Raw genomic sequence first — 21,898 nt, 5'->3', positions numbered from 1 at the left:
AACCAAAGTAGTATCAATCAGGAGAATGAGTAAAAATATATCAAGTAGGTAAAAGTTGTGCTCATACAATTTATTATTATAGATTGAGGAAACTCTCGTGACAAATAGTTGTGAAAATATAACATCCTTACTTCTGATGTTATAAATGAACAAGAGCGAAGACAATGGCGCACCATCGCAAATCCCCAAGATTTTCTGGATTTGATCACAGGTTCATGCTCCAGGGGGTGGGTCAAAATGGAAAATAATTTCAATCAAAATCTGATATTTGGTCATTCCTGGTGGAACTTTTTGCTGTCGGTGGGAAACATGAGGATTTGCGAAGGCGTGCCATCGACTTCGCTCTTGTGCGTTTTGTCATCAAGAAGATAATTATATGTGGAACGTTATCAGGCATTGGGTGAGATTTGAGTTCAAGTATAAAGTCCAAATGTTCAAGTCTCAAAACTCGAGTAAAAGGTCAAAATATAATTAATATAATTGTACAGCTCTCATCTTTTCTTGATCATTCAAAAACTCAACTCCTTCAACAAAATTGATTCACTTATTTGATTTGATGATATACCACCCCCCCCCCCCACTCCCCCACTCCCCCATACTCTGGTGGGATCAGTAAAGCACTTGCACGATACCACGTGTCCAGTATAAAATTGCAAATAATCTCCACAGCTGACATGTAATACCCTCTCCCACCACCACCAGGTAGCGCTATATGGTACACATTTACATTGAGAATTTGTGTCCCCCCTCCCGCCCCCAATTCCGAAGCCCCACCACTACAACTTCCCGGGCACACCCCAAGTATAACCAATAAACTTCAACTCATTCCATCCAGCAGTTTAGGAGTGCACACAAGTCAAACACATAAACAAACACAAATTATACAGAGTGCAATTTGTGTTTGCAATCACATTAAAGGTCCCATGACACTCAAAGGTTTCTGGTTATTTATATATCAACTTGACCTTCCGAGTGAAGAAATCACCCAGGCTTCTTTTTTAAAATCAACAATGGAATAATTACACCAATATTTCGAACATTTGTAGTGCTTTTCACAACTTGCTATGCCCCACCCCTCAAAAAAGTGGAGTTCAGCGAACTGCAGGTCACGTGACCGTTGACATCATCTCCAGAACGCGACTTGCTCAGAGTGGATTGATTCGACGTTGCGCGCCGTATAAAGTACGTACAAATGCATTGTGCACATGTGTTTGCGATCTCACTGATCGTCTTAATTCCTGTGATTGTTTCGGGGAAAAGAAATTCTGCTTCTGAGCCGTGTATGCACAACAATCACGAGGCAATTATTTATCCCTTTACTACCTTGTCGTAGTCGTGTACAAATCCAATACATGTATGCACAATCATGGGCTATACCATGTCCACAAAATATAAAATGTGACTGTTAAACCTTTCCATAAAAAAGACACATACAGGGACATTCAAGTAAAATACGAAAGATTAATACTGCATCATTTCAAGGCGCAAGGAGATAATTTTAAAATCAAACAATGTGAAAAACCTGCACCCACATTTTGCAGCTTATTGAATTGTTCGCTGAAACCAGCCTGCTGGGATAGGTACGATTCCACATACATGCAAGCCAGGTATGGCTGCACTCGACATACACGGGTTTATTCAAAAGTGAAGGTACTGCTTCCATCGGCATGCTATTCATTAACATTTAGCCAAAATGCTGTAATAAATGAACAGGGAAAAAAATATGTTGGCACAACTATGAAAAACAAATTTATCTGTCCTATTACACAACCTCATAGCCTCGGGACTCTTACGCATTGACTTATACATTGTGTGCATGCTAATACAAGTTACTTGTCAACTCTAGCGTCTGGACTCGTCCGATAAATCCGTCGTCCATCCGACTAGTCCGATAAATCTGACGTGCTGTAGCTTCGTTTATTACTCTCTTTTCTTCATTGTTTTCTACTGGCGCTACATGACGACAGTAGGAATAAAATAAATAAAAATGCAACAGAACGTCAGATTTATCGGACTACTCTAGACAATTATGTCGCAAGGTGTGTTCTGCACACAAGTTTTCATCGTATCCGGACAGCGAGATTGCTTCATTTGATGCGTGGAGAGATACGGCCGATGACATTGGCTGGCCTTGCTTGTGATTCCTGTGTGTGGGATCTTTAATGATCACTGTCGTTAATGATCACTGTGGTTAATGATTAATGATCACTTGCGATTCATTTGCAACATGTCCGCTGCGCTGGTCACGTCACCTCACTAAAATATTTCTGATATCGAGCAGTATAAGTCGAATTTATATTATTGAATTACGAATAGGATCTAGTCTTACCAGTTGTTATTGCCAAGTCTTCCTTCGATGTGCTCCCGATCATGACGAACTCTGGGAATTTCATCACCAGTTTCCTCTGCTTGTCCTGCTTCAGGCTCGAATTGGTAAGGCCATATTCCATTTCCAGCTGCCTGAACTTCACCTCCCGCGACTACATTATCTGACAATACTCCATCTGATTCAGACCAAAATCCTTCATTTCTCTCACACTCACTGTCACTACAAGAAAAATCAAAGTCCATATCATCCATTATTCAAAACCAACTGTTTTTTTTTTTTTTAAGTAGAAATTAACGAAGTGTTTGAGTCGACCAATCAAATGTGGAAACACACAGCAAGCCAATAGAATCACGTAGACCACCAACCCGAGTAATTTGCGTGCAGCCTTTGTTGTTCTGGAGATGACGTCATGTGGGTTACGTGTCGTTCAGTAGATTTCGGCAGAATTTTTAGGGGCGTTCCCTAAGAGGTTTGTTTTTTTAATTTTACATTTTACAGAACGAGTATTGTGAAAAAAACATTGTCAGATCAGAAATCACGATGAAAAACTCCTATAGGACATATGCAATTTCAGTACTTTTGAGTGTCATGGGACCTATAAGTGTTGGTGCTTTACCAAGCAAACGATTATACACATGATATGTTGTAGGACATGCGACATGTGAAGCTAAAAGCAAGTGCAGGTACGTACCAGCAACACAACAGGCCTTTGTTTCACTCTTGCCTCGTCCCATAGTTTTACTGATGCAGAAGCTGCAAGGCTCTGCATTTAGCAGGTGTGTTTCCTGGTTGTTCATACCAAGCCTGAGCACCTCTTTCATCGTCACTTCAGTCCCCCCTTTAGAAATATACATGCAAGTACAATACTACGATTAGTGCATCCTTAACGAACAACTCATGTAGAGTCTGTACAAATATATTGTTGCGGTTATGGAAAAAGGACCCGGGGTGACACACTCAACAAATAAGAGCTCCTCAGTTACAAATTTCATTCGTAAGTATGTTTAGTCAGGTGACATTGCTCCTCGTAACAGGGACGGAGAAAATGTGTTGTGCATGTTTAGCAGATTATATCCCCTTGTAATTCCCAACCCTCTCGACATTTCCCCAATCCAGCCATCCATCCACCCCAATCCCTCACCCTTTCCCTCTCAAACATCTCTTTCCCAATACCTCCCAAAAAAATCCCTCACCCTTTCTTTCCCACTCAAATCCCATCGGGTCTAAAAAAAAAAAAAAAGCCCTCGTTATTTCAATCCCTTCCATCTTCAATCCATTTCAATCACTTTTCCCATCCTTATAAAACCTCTCTTCCCCTTACACCTTTCCACAGCACAAACTATGTCTTACCACTACAACCATTTTACAAGTCAATCCCAGCGCAATGCGCACCGAGTAAAAACTCCGAAAGGATTGAGGCGCTGACAAGATGTGGGCGTCGCATGTAACGGCAAGTAAGGAACGCGACGTCACACTGCGGCAAAGGAGAGCCAATGGGAAAGCAACGCGAGTGGGTCAAAGGGTGATACAACCACCTTTGCCCACCACCAAATCCCCGCCTCGTCCAAGGCCCATAAAAAGACTGATGCTCCGGCGTTCAGCATCGACTCGCGCACCAAGGAATCGTAATGTGATCAAGAGCTGCCTGCCTTCGTGCCTGCCTGTCTGTCTGTGTGTGTTGAGCTGGAGAAAAGAGCGAGACAAGTTATGCCGAGCAAAGAAGGCGAACGGCAGCACAAGATGCTTGGGGTGCAGCGGCTTCATACTGACACCGACGATCTTTCCGACATTCTAAATTTGACCACTTGAGATGCATAAGAGTGCAAAAAGAGCAATCGGCGATTACCCTGTTGACCCGTCTGGGCGAGAGACAGATGCAAATCACGCTTTTCCTCCAGCGCATGTGCTGCACCCCTCTCGACATATCACACTCACGCACCAGCCGCATTCCCCCCCTTCTCTTCCCATCCCTTCCCTCCATTTTGGGACCAGCGCGAGTCCGCTGGCTCAAGTGGGGGTGAGCAAAGGGGCCAACTCAACATATATATATATATATCTCTATCTCTATCTCTATCTCTATCTCTATCTCTATCTCTATCTCTATCTCTATCTCTATCTCTATCTCTATCTCTATCTCTATCTCTATCTCTATCTCTCTCTCTCTCTCTCTCTTCCCCGGAATGATTGCAGTGCACCTGTCCTATGTATAGAGCAAGTTAAGATTGTGTAAGGGGTTCTTTCTGTGCTCAGGGTTAAGTTCTTTGCTGCGTGTCACTGCATCCTGTACATTGCTGTGAATATTGCCTGTAAATACATGCCTTTCTTGAATTTTATAGACAGGGAGTGCCCACTTTATATGCTCATTCAACTAACGCTTTTTCATATCAAAGCTTTTTAAGAACTTACACCAGTTTTTGGTGAACATGTCATCATTTTCGTGTTAATGCTTTTTCATGGGTGCAAATATTTTTTGGTTTAACTTCTCCCCAGAGATAAACTTGCCGTAACCTCTCTGCTCACGTTTTCGTGACCCCCGGAATGTCAGAGAAGCATAAGACACCATTAATACAAGCATGTGATGCTCATGCATCGAAGAAACATATGATCCTAACGTTGGATATGAAATTAAACATTATAAAATGGACTGAGAGAGGGGAAGCTCCTTCACAAATTGGACGTTTGCTGTCCTTTTACTTAAATCAGTCTACATCGGGACGACACTCAAACACAAGGCGAGAATTCTCGAAGATGTGAAGGGATCTGCGCCGATGAAGTCGAAGGTGATTCCAAGAAAAGGAGTGGAGTGATTGCTGAGATGGACAAAAACTTTTTGATTTTGTGACTCGAGGACCAGACAACGTCATCAGAGCATGTTGATGTTGATGTTGCATGGAGTACTATTAATTCTTAATTTTTCTCCTCTTTCTATCTCCTTTATAATCTATCGCTATACAGCCATCTATCCATCCCAATCACTCACCCTTTCCCTCTCAAATCCCATGTGGTCTTAAAAAAACCCTCGTTATCTCTGAGAGATAGAATGTCCTATCTCGAAGAGAGGATGATCACCTGTCTCTGTTATCATCTGAGCTCAAGCGTTTAAAAACATTGGTATTGCAGCTCTCTCTGAGGTTCAGAGACCGGATTGTGGCGTGATCATGGAGGGTGGTTTCATGGAGTATTGGTCTGGTTCCTCTGATGGTTACCATGCTCAAGGAGTTGCTGTAGCTGTGTCCAATAAATTGACTCCAATGATAATTGAGGTAACACCGGTCAACAAGCGTATTATGAGACTAAGGATTCGTCACTCATTCAGTGTCATTTCCCTGGTCTCTGTGTGTGCTCTGACTGAGACGAGTGATCTCACCGAGGACGCATTCTATGCCGCGCTGCGGTCTGTGGTTTATCAGTGCCCCAGGTGAGATACTCTTCTGGTCTTGGGGGATTTCAATGCATCGACTGGAACTGATAGGAATGATTATGAGACTTGTGTTGGTCCCCATTGGTCTGGAACTATGAACCAAAATAGCACCAAGTTCCTTGACTTTGCAAGAAGTCATGGAATTATGGAGGCTGGTTCATAGATTCAGTGCCCACAGACTCATCGCTGGCTTAGTATTCCAACGCTGGTGGTGTGGCAAAGGAGATTGACCATGTGCTCATTGATGGTAGCTGGAGGATGCTCCAGAACTACTGGGTCTACTGGAGTGCGAAGTTCCTCAATAGTGAGCACAGGCTTGTTGTAGCAACTCTGAAGTTGCAGCTTAAATCCAAGAGAATGGTACCATCCCAGCCAAGACTGGATGTTGGCAAGCTCAAGAATGAGAGGGTAGCAGCTGAGGGGTTTGCAAACAGGATGAGTGGGGATTTGGGGGTGGGGGGGGTCTGGGTGCTTTGGAGAATCCTGAAGAGTTGTGGAGTGCCTTCAAGACCACCATCCTTGATGTTGCTGGTGGATGTCTTGGAACTCACCATACGAAGAAGAAGAATTTTGTCTCTAAAGGGACACTGGATACCATGAACCAGAGTCGCTGGGCAAGGCTTTATGGCAGAGCTGAGCTGTTCAGGGAACTGAGGCATAAAACTGTATGTGTGCCAAGGGTGGATGGACAAGGAGGCCGATGTGCAAGGAATCTGTGAGGAGGTAGACCATCACCTGTAGTCAAGTGATTCTCATCCTGCTTACAGGGCAATTCGCACATTGCGTTCCTCCAAGCCCATCCCTCGATGTACTGCAGTTAGAGCAGAGGGTGGTGGGCTCTTGACAGAGGAGTCCGAAGTGAAGACCAGCTGGACCGGTTACTTTGAACGGTTGTACCAGGCTGATCCACCAGCTGTCGAGTTGGATGTCAGGGGTGTTACTATTCCTACTGCTGACCTTCAAATAAACTGTGATCCACCTTCGTTTGTGGAAACACAGGCTGCGATGAACCAGTTAAAATGGGGAAAAGCTCCTGGGATTTGTGGCATCCATGCTGAACTTCTTAAGGCTGGGGGAAATGCTGCACTCATGTCATTGCACACAGTTCTGTGCTCTGCCTGGAAAAAAGGCATCATCCCAACTGACTGGAAGAGGGGTCTTCTTTCCATTTCTGGAAAGGGAAGGGAGATCGCCAGGACTGCAACAACTACCAAGGGGTGATGCTGCTCTCAGTGCCGGGCAAGGTCTTTACTCGGATAATTCTTGATGGGGTTCGCCACCATCTGCTTGAGCACCAGCATCCAGAGTAGTCAGTCTTTACATCAAAGAAGTCAACGATTGACCGTGTCCTTGCTCTTCGGGTCCGCACCGAACGCAGATGAGGATTTCAGCAGGGGCTGCTTGCAGCCCATGTGGATCTCTGGAAAGATCTCTGCAAATTCAGTGAATTGGGATGCCCTCTGGAGGATTTTTGGTCTTTGTGGGGTGCCACCAAAAATGATCAATCTGATGTTTGAACTATACTTTGGTACTAAGAGTGCTGTGAGATGTGGTGATACCATCTCCGACTTATTTTCATTTGTAACTGGAGTTCATCAGGGATGTGTGTATCCTGGCCCCCATACTTTTCAATGCTTGCATGGACTGGATTCTGGGGAGGATGTCTGAGATATCAATCTGCGGTGCATCGTTTGGGAATGTCAAGATCTCTGACCTTGATTTCGTAGATGAGGCAGCCATCTTTGCGGAGACAGTGGATATCCTTTTGGGGGCCCGTGAGGTGCTGAATAAGCCGTAAAAGCTGCTGGGATTATGGGTTTCCTGGGTCAAAACTAATATCCAGGCTTTCAATGACATCTTGGATGCTGCTATCTTGTCTGTGCCCGTTTGTGGTGAGGATGTTGAGGTCACGGAGATTCACTTACCTTGGCAGTGATATTCATAGCTCTGCTGGCTGTGAGCCACATGTCAATAGACATCTGCATTGGGCCTGGGGAGTCATGGATTGTGGTGCTGCCGGTACCTGTGCAGGACGACGAAAGTCCGAGTTTTCAGGTCCTTGGTGCCTGCAGTCTTGCTCTGCGGATGTGAGATTTGGACTCTGATCAGGGATTTGAGACGGAGACTTAATTCCTTCTTCTTCCTCCTTCTGCCGGTACGCCATCTTTATTCTGTTTGAGCTGACCACTCTCGCCATGACCTTCACGATTTCTTCCTCGAACCTTCCATTCCCGAATCTTACCTAATCCTCAAAAAATAATAATCTTCCTTGTATCCTTTCGAGTTATACACCTCCTGTAACCACGTGTCTCTCTTCTCTTACTGATACTTTTCATCGATCCATCACCTTCACTCTGCGTTTTCCGTTCCAAATTCACCATTCACCTCCACAATTTTTCGACAACCTTTCCATGACCAAATCTGATGAAAACTCTCAAAAAAAAAATAATAATAATAATAAAAATAATAACAATGATAATAATAATAATAATAAAACGATATCTTATAATGCTTCATCTTCCTCTTTCACACATGTGGTAGTCTTTACTGTATCATAATTCACTACTTTTCTTCCTTTTCAACAGACTGCTCTCAATTCGACCTTTCCTTCATACCTTGCCAACAAAATCCAACTGTTACAGCGTTTCTTCTCTTCATTCTCTAAACTTACCTTTATTGCATCCCTCAAAAAAATGTTATGAATCGCATTTCTGACCTAAAAAAATTTGAAACCCCAGTTTGCTATGAATGTTCGCTTTCCATCAAACACTCTTTTTTTCCAACTTCAGTGCCAACTCACCCCTCACCCCTCACCCCTGACTCCTCACCCCTCACTCCTCACCCCTCACCTCTCTCTCTCTCTCTCTCTCTCTCTCTCTCTCTCTCTCTCTCTCTCTCTCTCTCTCTCTCTCTCTCTCTCTCTCTCTCTCTCTCTCTCTCTCTCTCTCTCTCTCTCTCTCTCTCTAAGCAACCATCACACTCTTCTCCCTCCAAGCCTCCCTCTCACCTTTCTCAAAAACTCCCCCTCACCCTTCTCCCACAATTCACCCCCCACTGACCCTTCTCAAAGTTGCCCCCCTCACATCCACAAAGCTGCCTCCTTGCTCTCTCACCTCCATCTCATCACTCCACCTCCTCAAATCCTCAACTGCCCTCTGCCCCCTCTCCTGCCCCCCTCTTCCCCAGCACCACAGAGCCTTTTCTCCTCCTCATCCGGCCCCCTCCCCAAGCTATTCTGCAATCCCCCACACTCTTTCAACAACCCTCCTTACCTCCCCCCCTCCTCCCTTGTCCAACCCTCCCCCTCCCCTCCCATCCCATACACCCAAAGCCTCCTCCCCTCTCTCTTCATTAACAGAGTGGACCTCAAATATCTGGGGCCTTCGCTCAAACCTTACAGATCTTTCCATACAGGTTTCCACTGACAAACCAGACATAATCTACCTCACAGAAACTTTCCTCCCCCAAGACGTGTCTGACTCCCAAGTATCTCTCCCTGGTTACTCCTTCCTCTGGTATGACAGATCCGAGCCTTGTCCTGATGGAGGAATTGCTCTCTTCATCAAAGACTCTATTCCTCACTCTCCATGCACTGCCTTCACTCCCCCACACCCCCAGGAATTCCTCTGGCTACGGCTTCCCCTCCACTCCCACCTCATGTTTATATGTGTACTGTGCCGTCCACCAAACAGTGATGACTCCATCTACACCTCACTATACGAAAACATGGACCATCTTCTATCTTCTCATCCGAACTGCCTCTTCCTCATATGTGGCGACTTCAATTGTCATCATGCCAGTTGGCTAGGTGTGGGTACCTCTCTCACCTGTCAATGGCACCTCAGCAAAAGCTTTCTGCAACTCATTGGGACTGACTCAATCGGTCAATTTCCTGACCAGCATCTCAACCAATAGTACTCTGTCTCTTCTGGATCTGATTTTGACAAATTTCCCTGAAAATATCTGCTGTTCTTTCTCCGCTCCGATTGGTTCCTCTGACCACGTGCTTGTCAAAGTGGACATCTATCTGGCTGCTATCAGAGAACCACCTCAGTGCCGCCGAATCTTGCGTTTCAATCAAGCCGACTGGCAGGGTCTCCAAGCAGCCATCAAATTACTCGACTGGTCTCCCATCACTACTTTCTCCAACATCAACTCATCTTGGAAATTATTTCAAAGAAACTTGCTCTCCCTCATGCACAAATTTGTCCCCTCTCATCTTCAGTTGTCCCACCCTTCCTCCCGTCCTTGGTTCACTGAAGCTTGTGGCGAGACAGTTGTCCTGAAACAACTTGCCTTTGCCTCATGGAAAGCAACCCCAACTGAGGGTAATCTCAGTTCCTTCCATAAAGCTCGGAACAAGTGTGTATCTCCCCTCAGGAGAGCCAGAAAACAACATCTTTCTAAGCTCAAATCTGAACTCTCAAACCTCTCTCCCTCCTCAAAATCCTGGTGGCATCTAATCAAATCTGTTTCTGGTGTATGTTCCCCCTACATCCCCTCCCTTACCTCAAATGGCAGCACTGCCGATACCGCACATGAAAAGGCTGAATGCCTCAACTCAGTGTTTGCATCAAATCCTTGTGTCTGAAACCAATCACTTTCTGTACCCACCTTACCCAGTCGCACCCAACTGTCCCTGGACTCTGTGTCCTTTTTTTCTGACAAAGTGAAGAGTTTGCTGTCAAACCTCAACTCAGATTCTGCAACCGGTCCAGATGGCATCAGCCCACATGTCCTAAAAACCTGCTCTGCTCTTGCTCACCCTCTCTCTCTTCTCTTCCCCTCTCATTTGCTCAAGGTCATCTGCCATCTGCTTGGAAATCAGCAAACATTACCGCTCTGCATAAAAAAGGTGCAAAAACAGATCCCTGCAACTACGGACCAATCAGCCTTCTCCCAATCATCAGCAAGGTTATGGAATCCATCATCGCTTCAGACATTAAATCCTTCCTCTTCTCCAAATGGCTTGATTTCCGATCATCAATTTGGTTTCAGACCAGGTCACTCTACCCTGGACATGCTGCTTCCGCTATCCCAACAATGGATGGAGGTCCTCAATGCCGGATATGAAATCAGAGCAATATCCCTCGACATATCGCGTGCTTTTGACACGTTCTGGCACCCTGCCCTGCTCACCAATCTCTTCCTGTGGTATCCAAGGCCATCTCCACTCATGGCTCGCAGACTTCCTCTCCTGTCGGTGAAGGTGTGGCCCTAAATGGAGTTCTTTCATCCCCTCTTCCTGTCCAGGCTGGAGTTCCTCAAGGTAGCGTTCTGGGCCCTGTTATTTTTCTGGTTTTCATCAATCATCTCTCCGACTCTCTGGAAAATCCTCTTTATCACTTTGTTGATGATTCCACCCTCTGCCGCACCATCTGTCATCCCTCAGACTGGCAAGCAGCAGCTTCTTCTCTTTCTGCAGATCTGGATAAAATCATAAACTGGTCCAACACGTGGAATACGTCTTTCAATCCTGGCAAATCTCACACTCTCACTATGTCTCTCTGAAAGGACCGTTTGGAACTCCCCCCCACCCCACCCCCCCCATCTACTTTCTCAACAATCCCTTGGAAGATGTCCTTTCTTTCAAGCTTCTGGGTCTCACTATCTGCTATGATCTTTCCTGGGAAAGCCACATTTCCAACCTCACCTTCAAAGCCAGTTGCCGACTGGGAATCCTCCGTCATGCAAATTCCTTCCTCGGCCCACCTGAGCTCCTGCCCACTTACAAAGCTTTCGTCCGCAGCCTGATGGGGGTACTGCTCTCCCCTCTGGGCTGGTGCAACTGCCTCCCACCTTTCTCGGCTTCACACTGTAGAAACCAAGGCATTTCAGATCATTGGCATCTCCCGCGATGAGGTCAAGTCTTTGGGCCTCTCACTCTCTCACTGCAGGCAGGTTGGTGGTCTTTCTGTCTTCTGCCTTCTCCTCTCCGGTCTCGCCCACCCTGCTATGTCTGCGATTTGTCCCCACCACATTTCCGCAGGGCGCACAAGGTCAGTCAACAACCCCTTTCTGGTAAAACTTCCAAAATCATGAATCACTGCTCACATTCACTCTTTCATTCCTCTTTTTCCCCGCCTTTGGAATAAACTCCCTCACTCTGTTCAATCCCATTCTTCCCTCCAGGCCTTCAAAACAGCTGTTCAACACCACCTCTTATCATCCCCCATCCAAATCCTCGATCTTTTCTACCCCCGATAATCCATCCGAAACCCACTTCCTTCAAATTCCCTGCTTTCCTTCCTGAAAGTCCCTGTAATATCCATCTTGTTTACCACATGTTCCCCGCCCCGTCCCTCTCCCTTCTGCAGATCGAATGCCTCTGTTCCCCACTCACAGCCCTCTTGCCTCATGCCCCCCTTGCTGTGCATTATGTGTTAGCTCTCATATGAGCCTCGACAAGGTATACAAGAAAAAAAAATGTGGAATATAAATTTTCAATACCATATTTTTAATTCAAAAGGTGGACTTTTCAGTAGAGCAGCTTTATATTACTAAAACTCTCATCATGTATGTATGTATGTATGTATGTATGTATGTATGTATGTATGTATGTATGTATATATATATATATATATATATATGTATATATGTATATGTATGTATGTTCCCGAAATACAGCCAAAATGGTACACGATAGCGCAAAAAATGTAGTGCCACCTTATTCACCATTCTCCTGCGGTGTGCAGTAACAAGTTTTGTTAAAATCGGGCAACGAAAAAAATTATTAAAAAATCAATTCCTGATTCAGTCATGTCTTCTTCAGGAGAATTTCATCAATGCAAACAACCTCAGCAGTCAAGTTCGCTGGAGCTATCTTTTTTTTTTCTTGAAATGATTTATTTTAAAATCTCAAACATTTAGTATAGACAAAGAACGATTCATTTTTAAGCATAAAATAAACATCGCCATTTTGATCTAATACTTCCGTGTTCGTTAATAAATAAAATTGTGTTTAGAAGATTACGCACAATAATTTCTTCGACTTTCTTTTCTCCGTTTTTAGGTCATCTCTTCGAGCATGACCTAATAATATGGGTGTTGAGAGGAGAGGTGACGATCCGTCCGTCCATCCGTCCATTCACAATGACGTTGAAGCGGGAGATCTGGTCATTAGTGATCCTGATAGAGGTCGATGAGACGGACACGATGGTATGACTTTCAAGGTCACCGAAGGTCAAGGTCAAGGTCAAGGTCACGAGGCCTTTGAAGTTGTGAAAATGACGATTTTCAAATTCTATCTCCTCCGCCATTTCTCAAGCGATGTTGAATTTGATTGTAGCAAATGAATCTATGGGACAATATCTAAATTTTGATCAGGCCGGATTTTCGATATTCGCTTTCGTTTTCGTGTCATGTGACTTCAAAGTTGGCAAAAAATGCGAAAATGACGATTTTCAAATTCTATCTCCTCCGGCATTTCTCAAGCGATCTTGAATTTGATTGGAGCATATGAATCTATGGGACAATATCTAAATTTGGTCAGGCCAGATTTTCGATATTCGCTTTCGTTTTTGTGTCACGTGACTTCAAAGTTGGCAAAAAAATGTGAAAATGACGATTTTCAAAATCTATCTCCTCCTACATTTCTCAAGCATTCTTGAATTTGATTGTGGCATATGAATGTATGGGACAATATCTAAATTTGGTCGGGGCGGATTTTCGAATTTCGCTTTCGTTTTCGCGTCACGTGACTTCAAAGTTTGCAAAAACTGCCCTACCTTCAAGAGGCTATATATTCTCTACTGGGCATGGTAAAAGTTAGTGAATGGTGTCATTGCATAGCAGCTGACGTTGTCTTTCATGTCCATTCGAAAGAATACCGATATCTTCGAATACGTACACGTAACGTGACTGAATTTTGCGAAAACTGCTTCATGTAGTTGCAAAATGACGATTTTCAAAATCTATCTCCTCCTACATTTCTTAAGTTATCTTGAATTTGATTGTGGCATAAGAATCTATGGGACAATATCTACCGGATTTGGACCGGGACCGGATTTTCGATATTCGCTTTCGTTTTCGCGTCACGTGACTTCAAAGTTGTCCAAAAATCCCTCCTGACCCGAGAACACTACACCCGAGGAACTCATGCTCATGCTTGTTTCTCGCAGAGATAACCGTCACTCCCGCATGGGTGTATTTTTTTATTTTCACATTGACGTGCAATATCAAGTTTCGTTCAAATCGGGCAACGAAAAAAATTATTAAAAAAAATCAATTCCCAATTCAGTCAAGTACTCTTCGGGATTATTTGATCAATGGAAACAACCTCAGCGGTCTCGTTCGCTGGAGCTATCTTTTTGTTTTGTGTTTTGAAATGTGTTTTTTTATCAACCGCTGTCACAACGGGAACCCAACGGGTTCACAGGTCGTCGAGTATTATTATAAAAACTGAAGTGGCAAGATACATTGACCCCATCTGGCCTCGAAAAATGCAATAATCTTTAAAACAAATTGGTCTGATTAGTTGGCCTTATAAGAGTTAAGAACTCAGTGTATTTATTGTCTTCATTTATTGAAAATATAACTTGGTTAATAACTTGCAAGTACCTAATTTTAAGTGACGAAGTTATTATCCAAGTTTGTTTTTGGAAACTGATCTGTTTTGAGGATTCCATTTTACATTTCGGATATCCCCTCTGACTCTGGTGAACTATAGTAATCTCCAACTCAAACAAACTTTCAAGAAATATTGAAAACTTAAGAAATCTAGATAATAACATTAACACAGGTACTGGCAGGATGGCCAAGAATAACACACACTCGCCTCCAAGCAATCTAGGCTGGGTTTGAATGTCGACCCAGCTGTAAACTGTCATCCTGGTGTTTCACAAGCAGAGCGATTCATCAATGTGTGTGTCGTCCCTCAGATTAATGTTAAACTGTGCATCCTATCTGCCGGCATTAGTTCGTGGACGTCAACAACCCCACAGTGCCCTTTGCTCAGAGTCGGTGAGCCATCGCTGGCACCATGTCCAAATTCCTGCACTAACCTACAAGGGGCACTGCTGTTGGTAGCACATCCGCACTCCCACTAATGATGCAAACCAGCAGCCAAACCGCACAAGACATGAACGAATGAGCAAATAATCCTTCCCACATTTTATGATGTCCATGGCATATTTTATTATGACTTCTAATTCCGGCTTCCAACAGGTGGCGCTATGTGATGCACATTTATGTAGAGATAATTGGGGCCTCCCCCTCCCCAACCTCCAACCACCACCTCAAAGGATATTATTTTTTTTTTACTGTCGACATCCAACATCTTAAGTGCAAACACCAGTTTTCAACTCATTCCATCCAGCGGTTCAAGAGTGCATAGAAGTAAAACAAACACAAACAAGAGAAAGAGCAATCGGAGATTGCAGATCCTCGCCAGGACTTCTTTAGAGTGGTGTATTTTTAGAGGTTTGAGGATAAATCCAATATGGCTGCCAAACCATGTGACCAATGATATATCATATGTGAACCTTTTTTTCCTCATGGATAGCCGGTCATACATGTAAAGTTTCGCCTCGATTTGTTCAGCCACTTCAGAGAAGAACATTTTTGAAGGTTTTTTTTTAAAACAATATGGCTGCCGAATCACGTGACCGATGACGTCACAATTTCCTTTTCCTGTGGGCCATTTTATGCCGAGATGACCCTCAAAATTTTTCATACTGATCACAGGTGGCGTTCTACAATTGCAATTATGACATCATAACGAGGGCACTGATGACGGCATTAAAAAAAAAAAATCACTCATTCCCCATGAGGAAACGATGTCACGTACACGAGCATTTGAATGGCACAAGAGGTTCAAGGAGGGACGGGAGGAGGTTGAAGACAATCCACGGTCTGGAAGACTTTCAATGAGCAAGACGGTGGACAACATCAAGCGTGTGATGCAGATGGTGCACGCAGATCGTCGACTTACGGTGCAGATGATTGCTGAGGAACTTTCCATCAACAAGGACACTGTCTGGAGCATCATCACTGAAAATATCGAAATGCGCAAGGTGTGCGTAAAGATGATCCCCAAGCTGTTGTCTGAGGACCAGAAACAGCAAAGAGTCAAAGAAAGCAAGGATGTCGAAGTCGAAGGTCAAGGTGATGCTCATCGCGTTTTTTGACATCAAGGGCATCTTCCACTTCGAGTTTCTACCACAGGATCAAACAGTGAATCAATTCGTGTACAAGGAGATCCTCCGGCGCCTCATGAGATCAGTCCAAGACAAGAGGAGGGATCTGTGGGAGAACAACGCCTGGGTGCTCCATCATGACAACGCCCCTGCTCACAGTGCCCTGAGCATCCGACAGTTTCTCGCGGAGAGGAACGTGCCAACTCTGGAGCAACCCCCGTATTTGCCAGACTTGGCCCCTTGTGAATTTTTCCTATTCTCCAACCTCAAGGGGGTGATCAAGGGGACCCGATTTCCTGATGCGGAGGCCATCAAAAGGGCCGTGACGGCGGAGTTCCGGAGGATTCCAGAAGAAGCCTTCTGGGGGTGCATCGAAGCGTGGAAGAAGAGGATGGACAAGCGTGCGAGACTGGAGGGAAACTATTTTGAAGGGGGCAAGCTGCGATTTCAATATATTTTTTGGAATAAAATTTCTGTGAGGTCAGTCCCGTTACTTTTCGAACGGACCTCGTACTTGCGATGTACCAAGCTTCAATTTTTTTTTTCTTTGGTGTGATTTCAGAGATAGAGGTCCAAAGTTTTTCCGTTTTTCCAAAATGGCTGCCACACCACGCGACCGATGACATCATAATTATCATTAAAACATTCCACATGAGAAGTCGCAACAATGGTGAAAATTTTGTCTCAATACGACGAGCGGTTGCGGAGAAAAACACCAAAGTTCTGTGCGGACAAACAAACAGACAGATGGCCGGACCCAAATGCAATACCCTCTCCTTCGGCGAGGGTAACAATATCTACCTAAACAAAATATAGTGCGCATATATTTGTCCTCCTTCGTTCGGACGATTTGAGTGGGGTTTTAAATGCCAATCTTTTAGCACAACTATGTTTACTCCAGTCTGTTTTTCTGGATTAAATAAAAAATTCGAAAAACATTTTTCATAAAAGAGTAATTAAGTCTCTTACATTAGAATTGTGGACTGATGTGCAACTGGGCCTCAAAGGCAGTGTGCAGAAGCATTTCAAAAAATAACAATATATAAAAGGTGTAGGAATGTGAAATTCGCTGCACGTGATGTGTTGCACACACAGAGTAAAACAAGTGCTCGTCGCCCATAGGATGTCGAATAAATAATGAAGAGATAAGCACACCTGACGCTAGGCCGAGGCTTCAGACTTTGGTATGCTCACGCGGCAGCACTGTTGAAACGAAACATCCCAGGAGATGAACAAAATATGATCACATTTGTACATTTAGTGTTTTAAAATAACGCTTTTTCTTGCTACGATACATATTTTCGAGTCTCCTTCAATATTTTGAATAAAATTCCAATCCGTCATTTTTGATGAGCTTTTATATGAGTATATTATATAATGAGAAGCGTGGTGTCTGTCCGTGCCATTGTTACGGTTTTGGAAGACCCCATGGAGCTACATCCAACACATGGAGGAACCATGGAGTTTAGATATATCGGTAGGATTTTGTTTCGATAGATTACCTTTCCCCTCGTATCAGTGGACAGAGAAATGCGTTGTTTATGTAACAGTTTCGAATTCCCTTTGTAACTCTTCTCTAGATCCCCTCTCTTCTTATCTCTTCCCCCCATACCTCTTCATCTCTTTCTCTTCCCACACCTCTTTTCAGCACATCCATACACACATCACCACACTTTACAAAACCCACATTTCATTGCAAAACCACAATACAAATCAAGACCAAAGGAATATCACCAGGTAGCGATGGGAAACATCCTGCATGACAGAGCAGCCAAACCAAGGACCACATATGAGCGTAGATACCAATGGACGGCATCGCTGAGCCAGGAGCTCGACCAATGAGCATGGCCTGGCAACAGCTGCGCTCCAATGCAAAAGCAGCGTGGTGAACAAACTGTGCCGGGACGCTGGTCGACTCTTCGGCCACACCTCAGCTGAGGGCTTTATAATGCCAGGTAGCACAGGACTCAGTGTCATGTGCGTCTAGGGAACGAGAGCCAGACGGAGTCTTGAAGGAACAAGCCAGGTGGACGTGAACCTCTGCGTGGACGGGCTCTGTTGAGACTGATCGAGCCAGCCACAGAGCGAGTGCTGACGAATCGCAGAGCTCTTTCTCTGGGAATGCCGGCGAATACATACTGACTTGCACGCTTTCTCTTGCTTTCCATATTTCTAATCGTTCACTTGGAAAGCACAAGAGCAATCAACAATTGCCAACCCTCAACTCGTTCAGAGCTGGATTACTGATTCGCATTCATCATTTCCTCTACACATTATGAAGCATTCAACAAATTTCTCCTCACACAGTGCAACAACCCATCACCCTCTCTTCTCTTCTCTCACCCCTCCCCTTTTCATGTTGGGACCAACGTAAAGCCCACAGGCTTACGTGGGGTGAGCGAGGGGTCACCAGCGAGCCCCGCCTTCTTAATCTTTATCTCACTCTTGCTTGCCTAATTTCCCAGAGTGAATGAGGCGCCTTTCGCTGTGGTTTCATGATACAGTGATTGTATAAGGGGCTTGCGTGTATCAGGGTAAGACTTTCTTTTGTGACACTGCATTGCTTGTAAATATGTGTTTACTTGCTAACATGACCATTCGTTTCCAACCTGCCCAATTTCCTCTTTCTCTATTGGTATGTAGTGTGCGTGTGCGTGTGCGTGTGCGTGTGCGTGTGTGTGTGTGTGTGCGTATTGTTATGTCTGGCTTCCTTCTTGGGACTACGGCGCAGTAATTGGTTGATATTTTGATGAGACACAAGTGTGTAAATGGTGGATGGGACTTTTGCCCCGCAGTGTCGTTACGGTCATAGGCAATCCGACATCCCGCTTATGTTTCAGCTTAGCCATTCTTGATTTCTAGGAGTGGGGTGTCAAGGGCATGGTTCCTTATCTGGGGGAATTCATTTGCCGAGACGACGTGGGAATTGGATGCGAGGACTCCACCAAAATTAATCACAGACGGTGTCCGTGGTTGCTTAGCAACCTGTGCCATGGAGTTATCTGTGGCTCATCGGCTTCAGGGTCAAAGGTCAGGAAGCGGTCTGAGAAGCCACTGACCCAGCAGGCAAACCCATAACAATTGTATGTTCGCATGTTTGGCTGTCGCCTGTTTCCGGCAGCTGCTTCCCGTGCTGAGTTTGAAAAGCTCGGCACACAGGCAAAGCTCAACATTCAACCAGAAGAAATGCATGATACCAAACAATATACATCTTAAATGTATAAATACAACATGGAATCTTTACATGACTTGGACTGACAAGATGGGTTCAAGGTTCGCACACTCGCCTCAAAGTTCTCGTGTCTCAGTTGGAATCCTGACTCAGATAAAACTTGTCATCAGGGTATTTTACACACGAAGTGAATTATCAATGTGTGTGCGCCATCTGAACAATGGATTGAAACTGAGAGAGGGGAGGGGGTGGCAGGGAGAGAGGGGAGGGGGCGGCAGGGAGAGAGCGGAGGGGTGGCAGGGAGTGAGCGGAGGGGCGGCAGGGAGAGAGCGGAGGGGCGGCAGGGAGAGAGCGGAGGGGCGGCAGGGAGAGAGCGGAGGGCGGCAGGGAGAGAGCGGAGGGGCGGCAGGGAGAGAGCGGAGGGGCGGCAGGGGGAGAGCGGAGGGTGGCAGGGAGAGAGCGGAGGGCGGCAGGGAGAGAGCGGAGGGATGGGGGCGACAGGGAGAGAGCGGAGGGATGGGGGCGGCAGGGAGAGAGCGGAGGGATGGGGGCGGCAGGGAGAGAGCGGAGGGATGGGGGCGGCAGGGAGAGAGCGGAGGGATGGGGGCGGCAGGGAGAGAGCGGAGGGATGGGGGCGGCAGGGAGAGAGCGGAGGGATGGGGCGGCAGGGAGAGAGCGGAGGGATGGGGCGGCAGGGAGAGAGCGGAGGGATGGGGGCGGCAGGGAAAGAGCGGAGGGATGGGGCGGCAGGGAAAGAGCGGAGGAATGGGAGCGGCAGGGAGATAGCGGAGGGATGGGGGTGGCAGGGAGAGAGCGGAGGGATGGGGCGGCAGGGAGAGAGCGGAGGGATGGGGGCGGCAGGGAGAGAGCGGAGGGATGGGGCGGCAGGGAGAGAGCGGAGGGATGGGGCGGCAGGGAGAGAGCGGAGGGATGGGGCGGCAGGGAGAGAGCGGAGGGATGGGGGCGGCAGGGAGAGAGCGGAGGGATGGGGGCGGCGGTGAGAGAGCGGAGGGATGGGGGCGGCAGTGAGAGAGCGGAGGGATGGGGGCGGCAGTGAGAGAGCGGAGGGATGGGAACAGGAGAGAATGGGAGTGGGAGAGAGTGAGAGAGTGAGAGAGCGAGAGAGCGAGAGGTTAGGGTGGAGTGAGAGGCGGGGTGTTATGTGAAGCGGGGGGTTGTTGTGAGAGGTGGGGGGTTGTTGTGAAAGGCGTGGGGGTTGTTGTGAAAGGCGTGGGGGTTGTTGTGAAAGGCGTGGGGGTGTTGTGAGAGGCGTAGGGCGGGTTGCGAGAGGCGGAGGGCGGGTTGCGAGAGGCGGAGGGCGGGTTGCGAGAGGCGGAGGGCGGGTTGCGAGAGGCGGAGGGCGGGTTGCGAGAGGCGGAGGGCGGGTTGCGAGAGGCGGAGGGCGGGTTGCGAGAGGCGGAGGGCGGGTTGCGAGAGGCGGGGGCGGGTTGCGAGAGGCGGGGGCGGGTTGCGAGAGGCGGGGCGGGTTGCGAGAGGCGGGGGCGGGTTGCGAGAGGCGGGGGGTGTTGTGAGAGGCGGGGGTGTTGTGAGAGGCGGGGGTGTTGTGAGAGGCGGGGGGTGTTGTGAGAGGCGGGGGTGTTGTGAGAGGCGGGGGGGTGTTGTGAGAGGCGGGGGGGGTGTTGTGAGAGGCGTCCTTCTGAGAGGTGATGGAGAAAAGGAGTCCTTCTGCTGTTTTGTGTCACTGTGTGTACCACAATGAGCATGGAGAAAAGAAAGAAAACCAGAGAATTGTCTGAGGATTTCAGACACAAGATTGTAGCCAATCATGGACAATCTCAAGACTACAGGTCCATCTTCAGAGACCTTGATGTTCCTGTGTCCACCAAAAGCAGTTATCAGGAAGTTTAAGGCCCATAGCACGATAACCAACCTCCCTGGACATGGCCAAAGAGAAAACTTGAAAGCACCTCGATCGACTGCCAAACAAATCTAAGCTGACCTTCAGATACAAGGTACGACAGTTTCAACTCGCACCATCCATCACCATCTCAATGAAAGGGGGTTCAGTGGTAGGAGACCCAGGAAAGGGGGTTCTGTGGTAGGAGACCCAGGAAAGGGGGTTCTGTGGTGCTACTGCTGAGAGAGAGACATAAGAAAGCCTGACGAGTTTGCCAAAACACACCGAATCAAACCAAAATACTTCTGGGAGAATGTCCTGTGGACAGATTGTACCACATTTGAGCTTTTTTGGTAAAGCACATCATCTCTATATTTACAGAAAACAAAATGAAGCCTTCAAAGAAAAGAACACCTTCCCTTCAGTCAAACATGGAGGAGGTTCAGTGATGTTTTTGGGTTGATGTGTTGCCTCTGGCACTGGGTGCCTTGAATGTGTGCATAGCATCATGAAATCAGGAGATTACCAAGGAGGCATTTTGGAGCTCAATGTTCAACCCAGTGTCAGAAAGCTGGGTCTCCGTCGAAGGTCTTGGATCTTGCAGCAGGACAATGACCCCAAACACACTTCAAAAAGCATCCAGGAATGGCTCAAGCCAAAACACTGGAATGTTCTGAAGTGACCAGCAATGAGTCCAGATCTAAATCCAATTGAACACCTGTGGGGAGATCTGAAAACACCAGTTGGGAGAAGGAACCCTTCAAATCTGGGAGAACTGGAGCAGTTTGTACAAGAAGAATGAGTCAAGCTGCCAGTAGAGAGGTGTAGGAAGCTCATTCATGGCTATAGGAAGTGCTTGACTGCAGTTATTTTGTCCAAAGGCTGTGTGTACTACCCGATATTAAGTCAAGGGTGTCAATAATTTTCTCAAAGCCATTTTTTTATTTTCTGATTTAAAGGATATATTAAGTTCTGAATATAA

The 21,898-nt window shown here is 46.3% G+C and overlaps 1 protein-coding gene across 5 annotated transcripts in view; it reads right to left on the bottom strand.

The window, feature by feature from the left end:
- The window catches only part of LOC147024213 (uncharacterized), a 44,474-nt gene that overhangs the window by 14,238 nt on the left and 8,338 nt on the right, over window positions 1-21,898 (bottom strand). For 3 of the 5 annotated variants that reach the window (XM_085883891.1, XM_085883890.1, XM_085883889.1), the window contains exon 3: window positions 3,021-3,167. The exons of the other annotated variants lie outside the window; for them this stretch is intronic. In XM_085883891.1, the coding sequence (XP_085740017.1) occupies window positions 3,021-3,167 (147 nt within the window). The remainder of the gene's footprint in view (window positions 1-3,020; window positions 3,168-21,898) is intronic. 5 annotated transcript variants of the gene reach the window in all.

Source organism: Eptatretus burgeri, chromosome 6 (genome assembly GCF_056783735.1).
Source record: "Eptatretus burgeri isolate ZD-2024b chromosome 6, Ebu_testis_v1, whole genome shotgun sequence".
Taxonomy (NCBI): Eukaryota; Metazoa; Chordata; class Myxini; order Myxiniformes; family Myxinidae; genus Eptatretus; species Eptatretus burgeri.
This window is presented reverse-complemented; position numbering and strand designations above follow the sequence as displayed.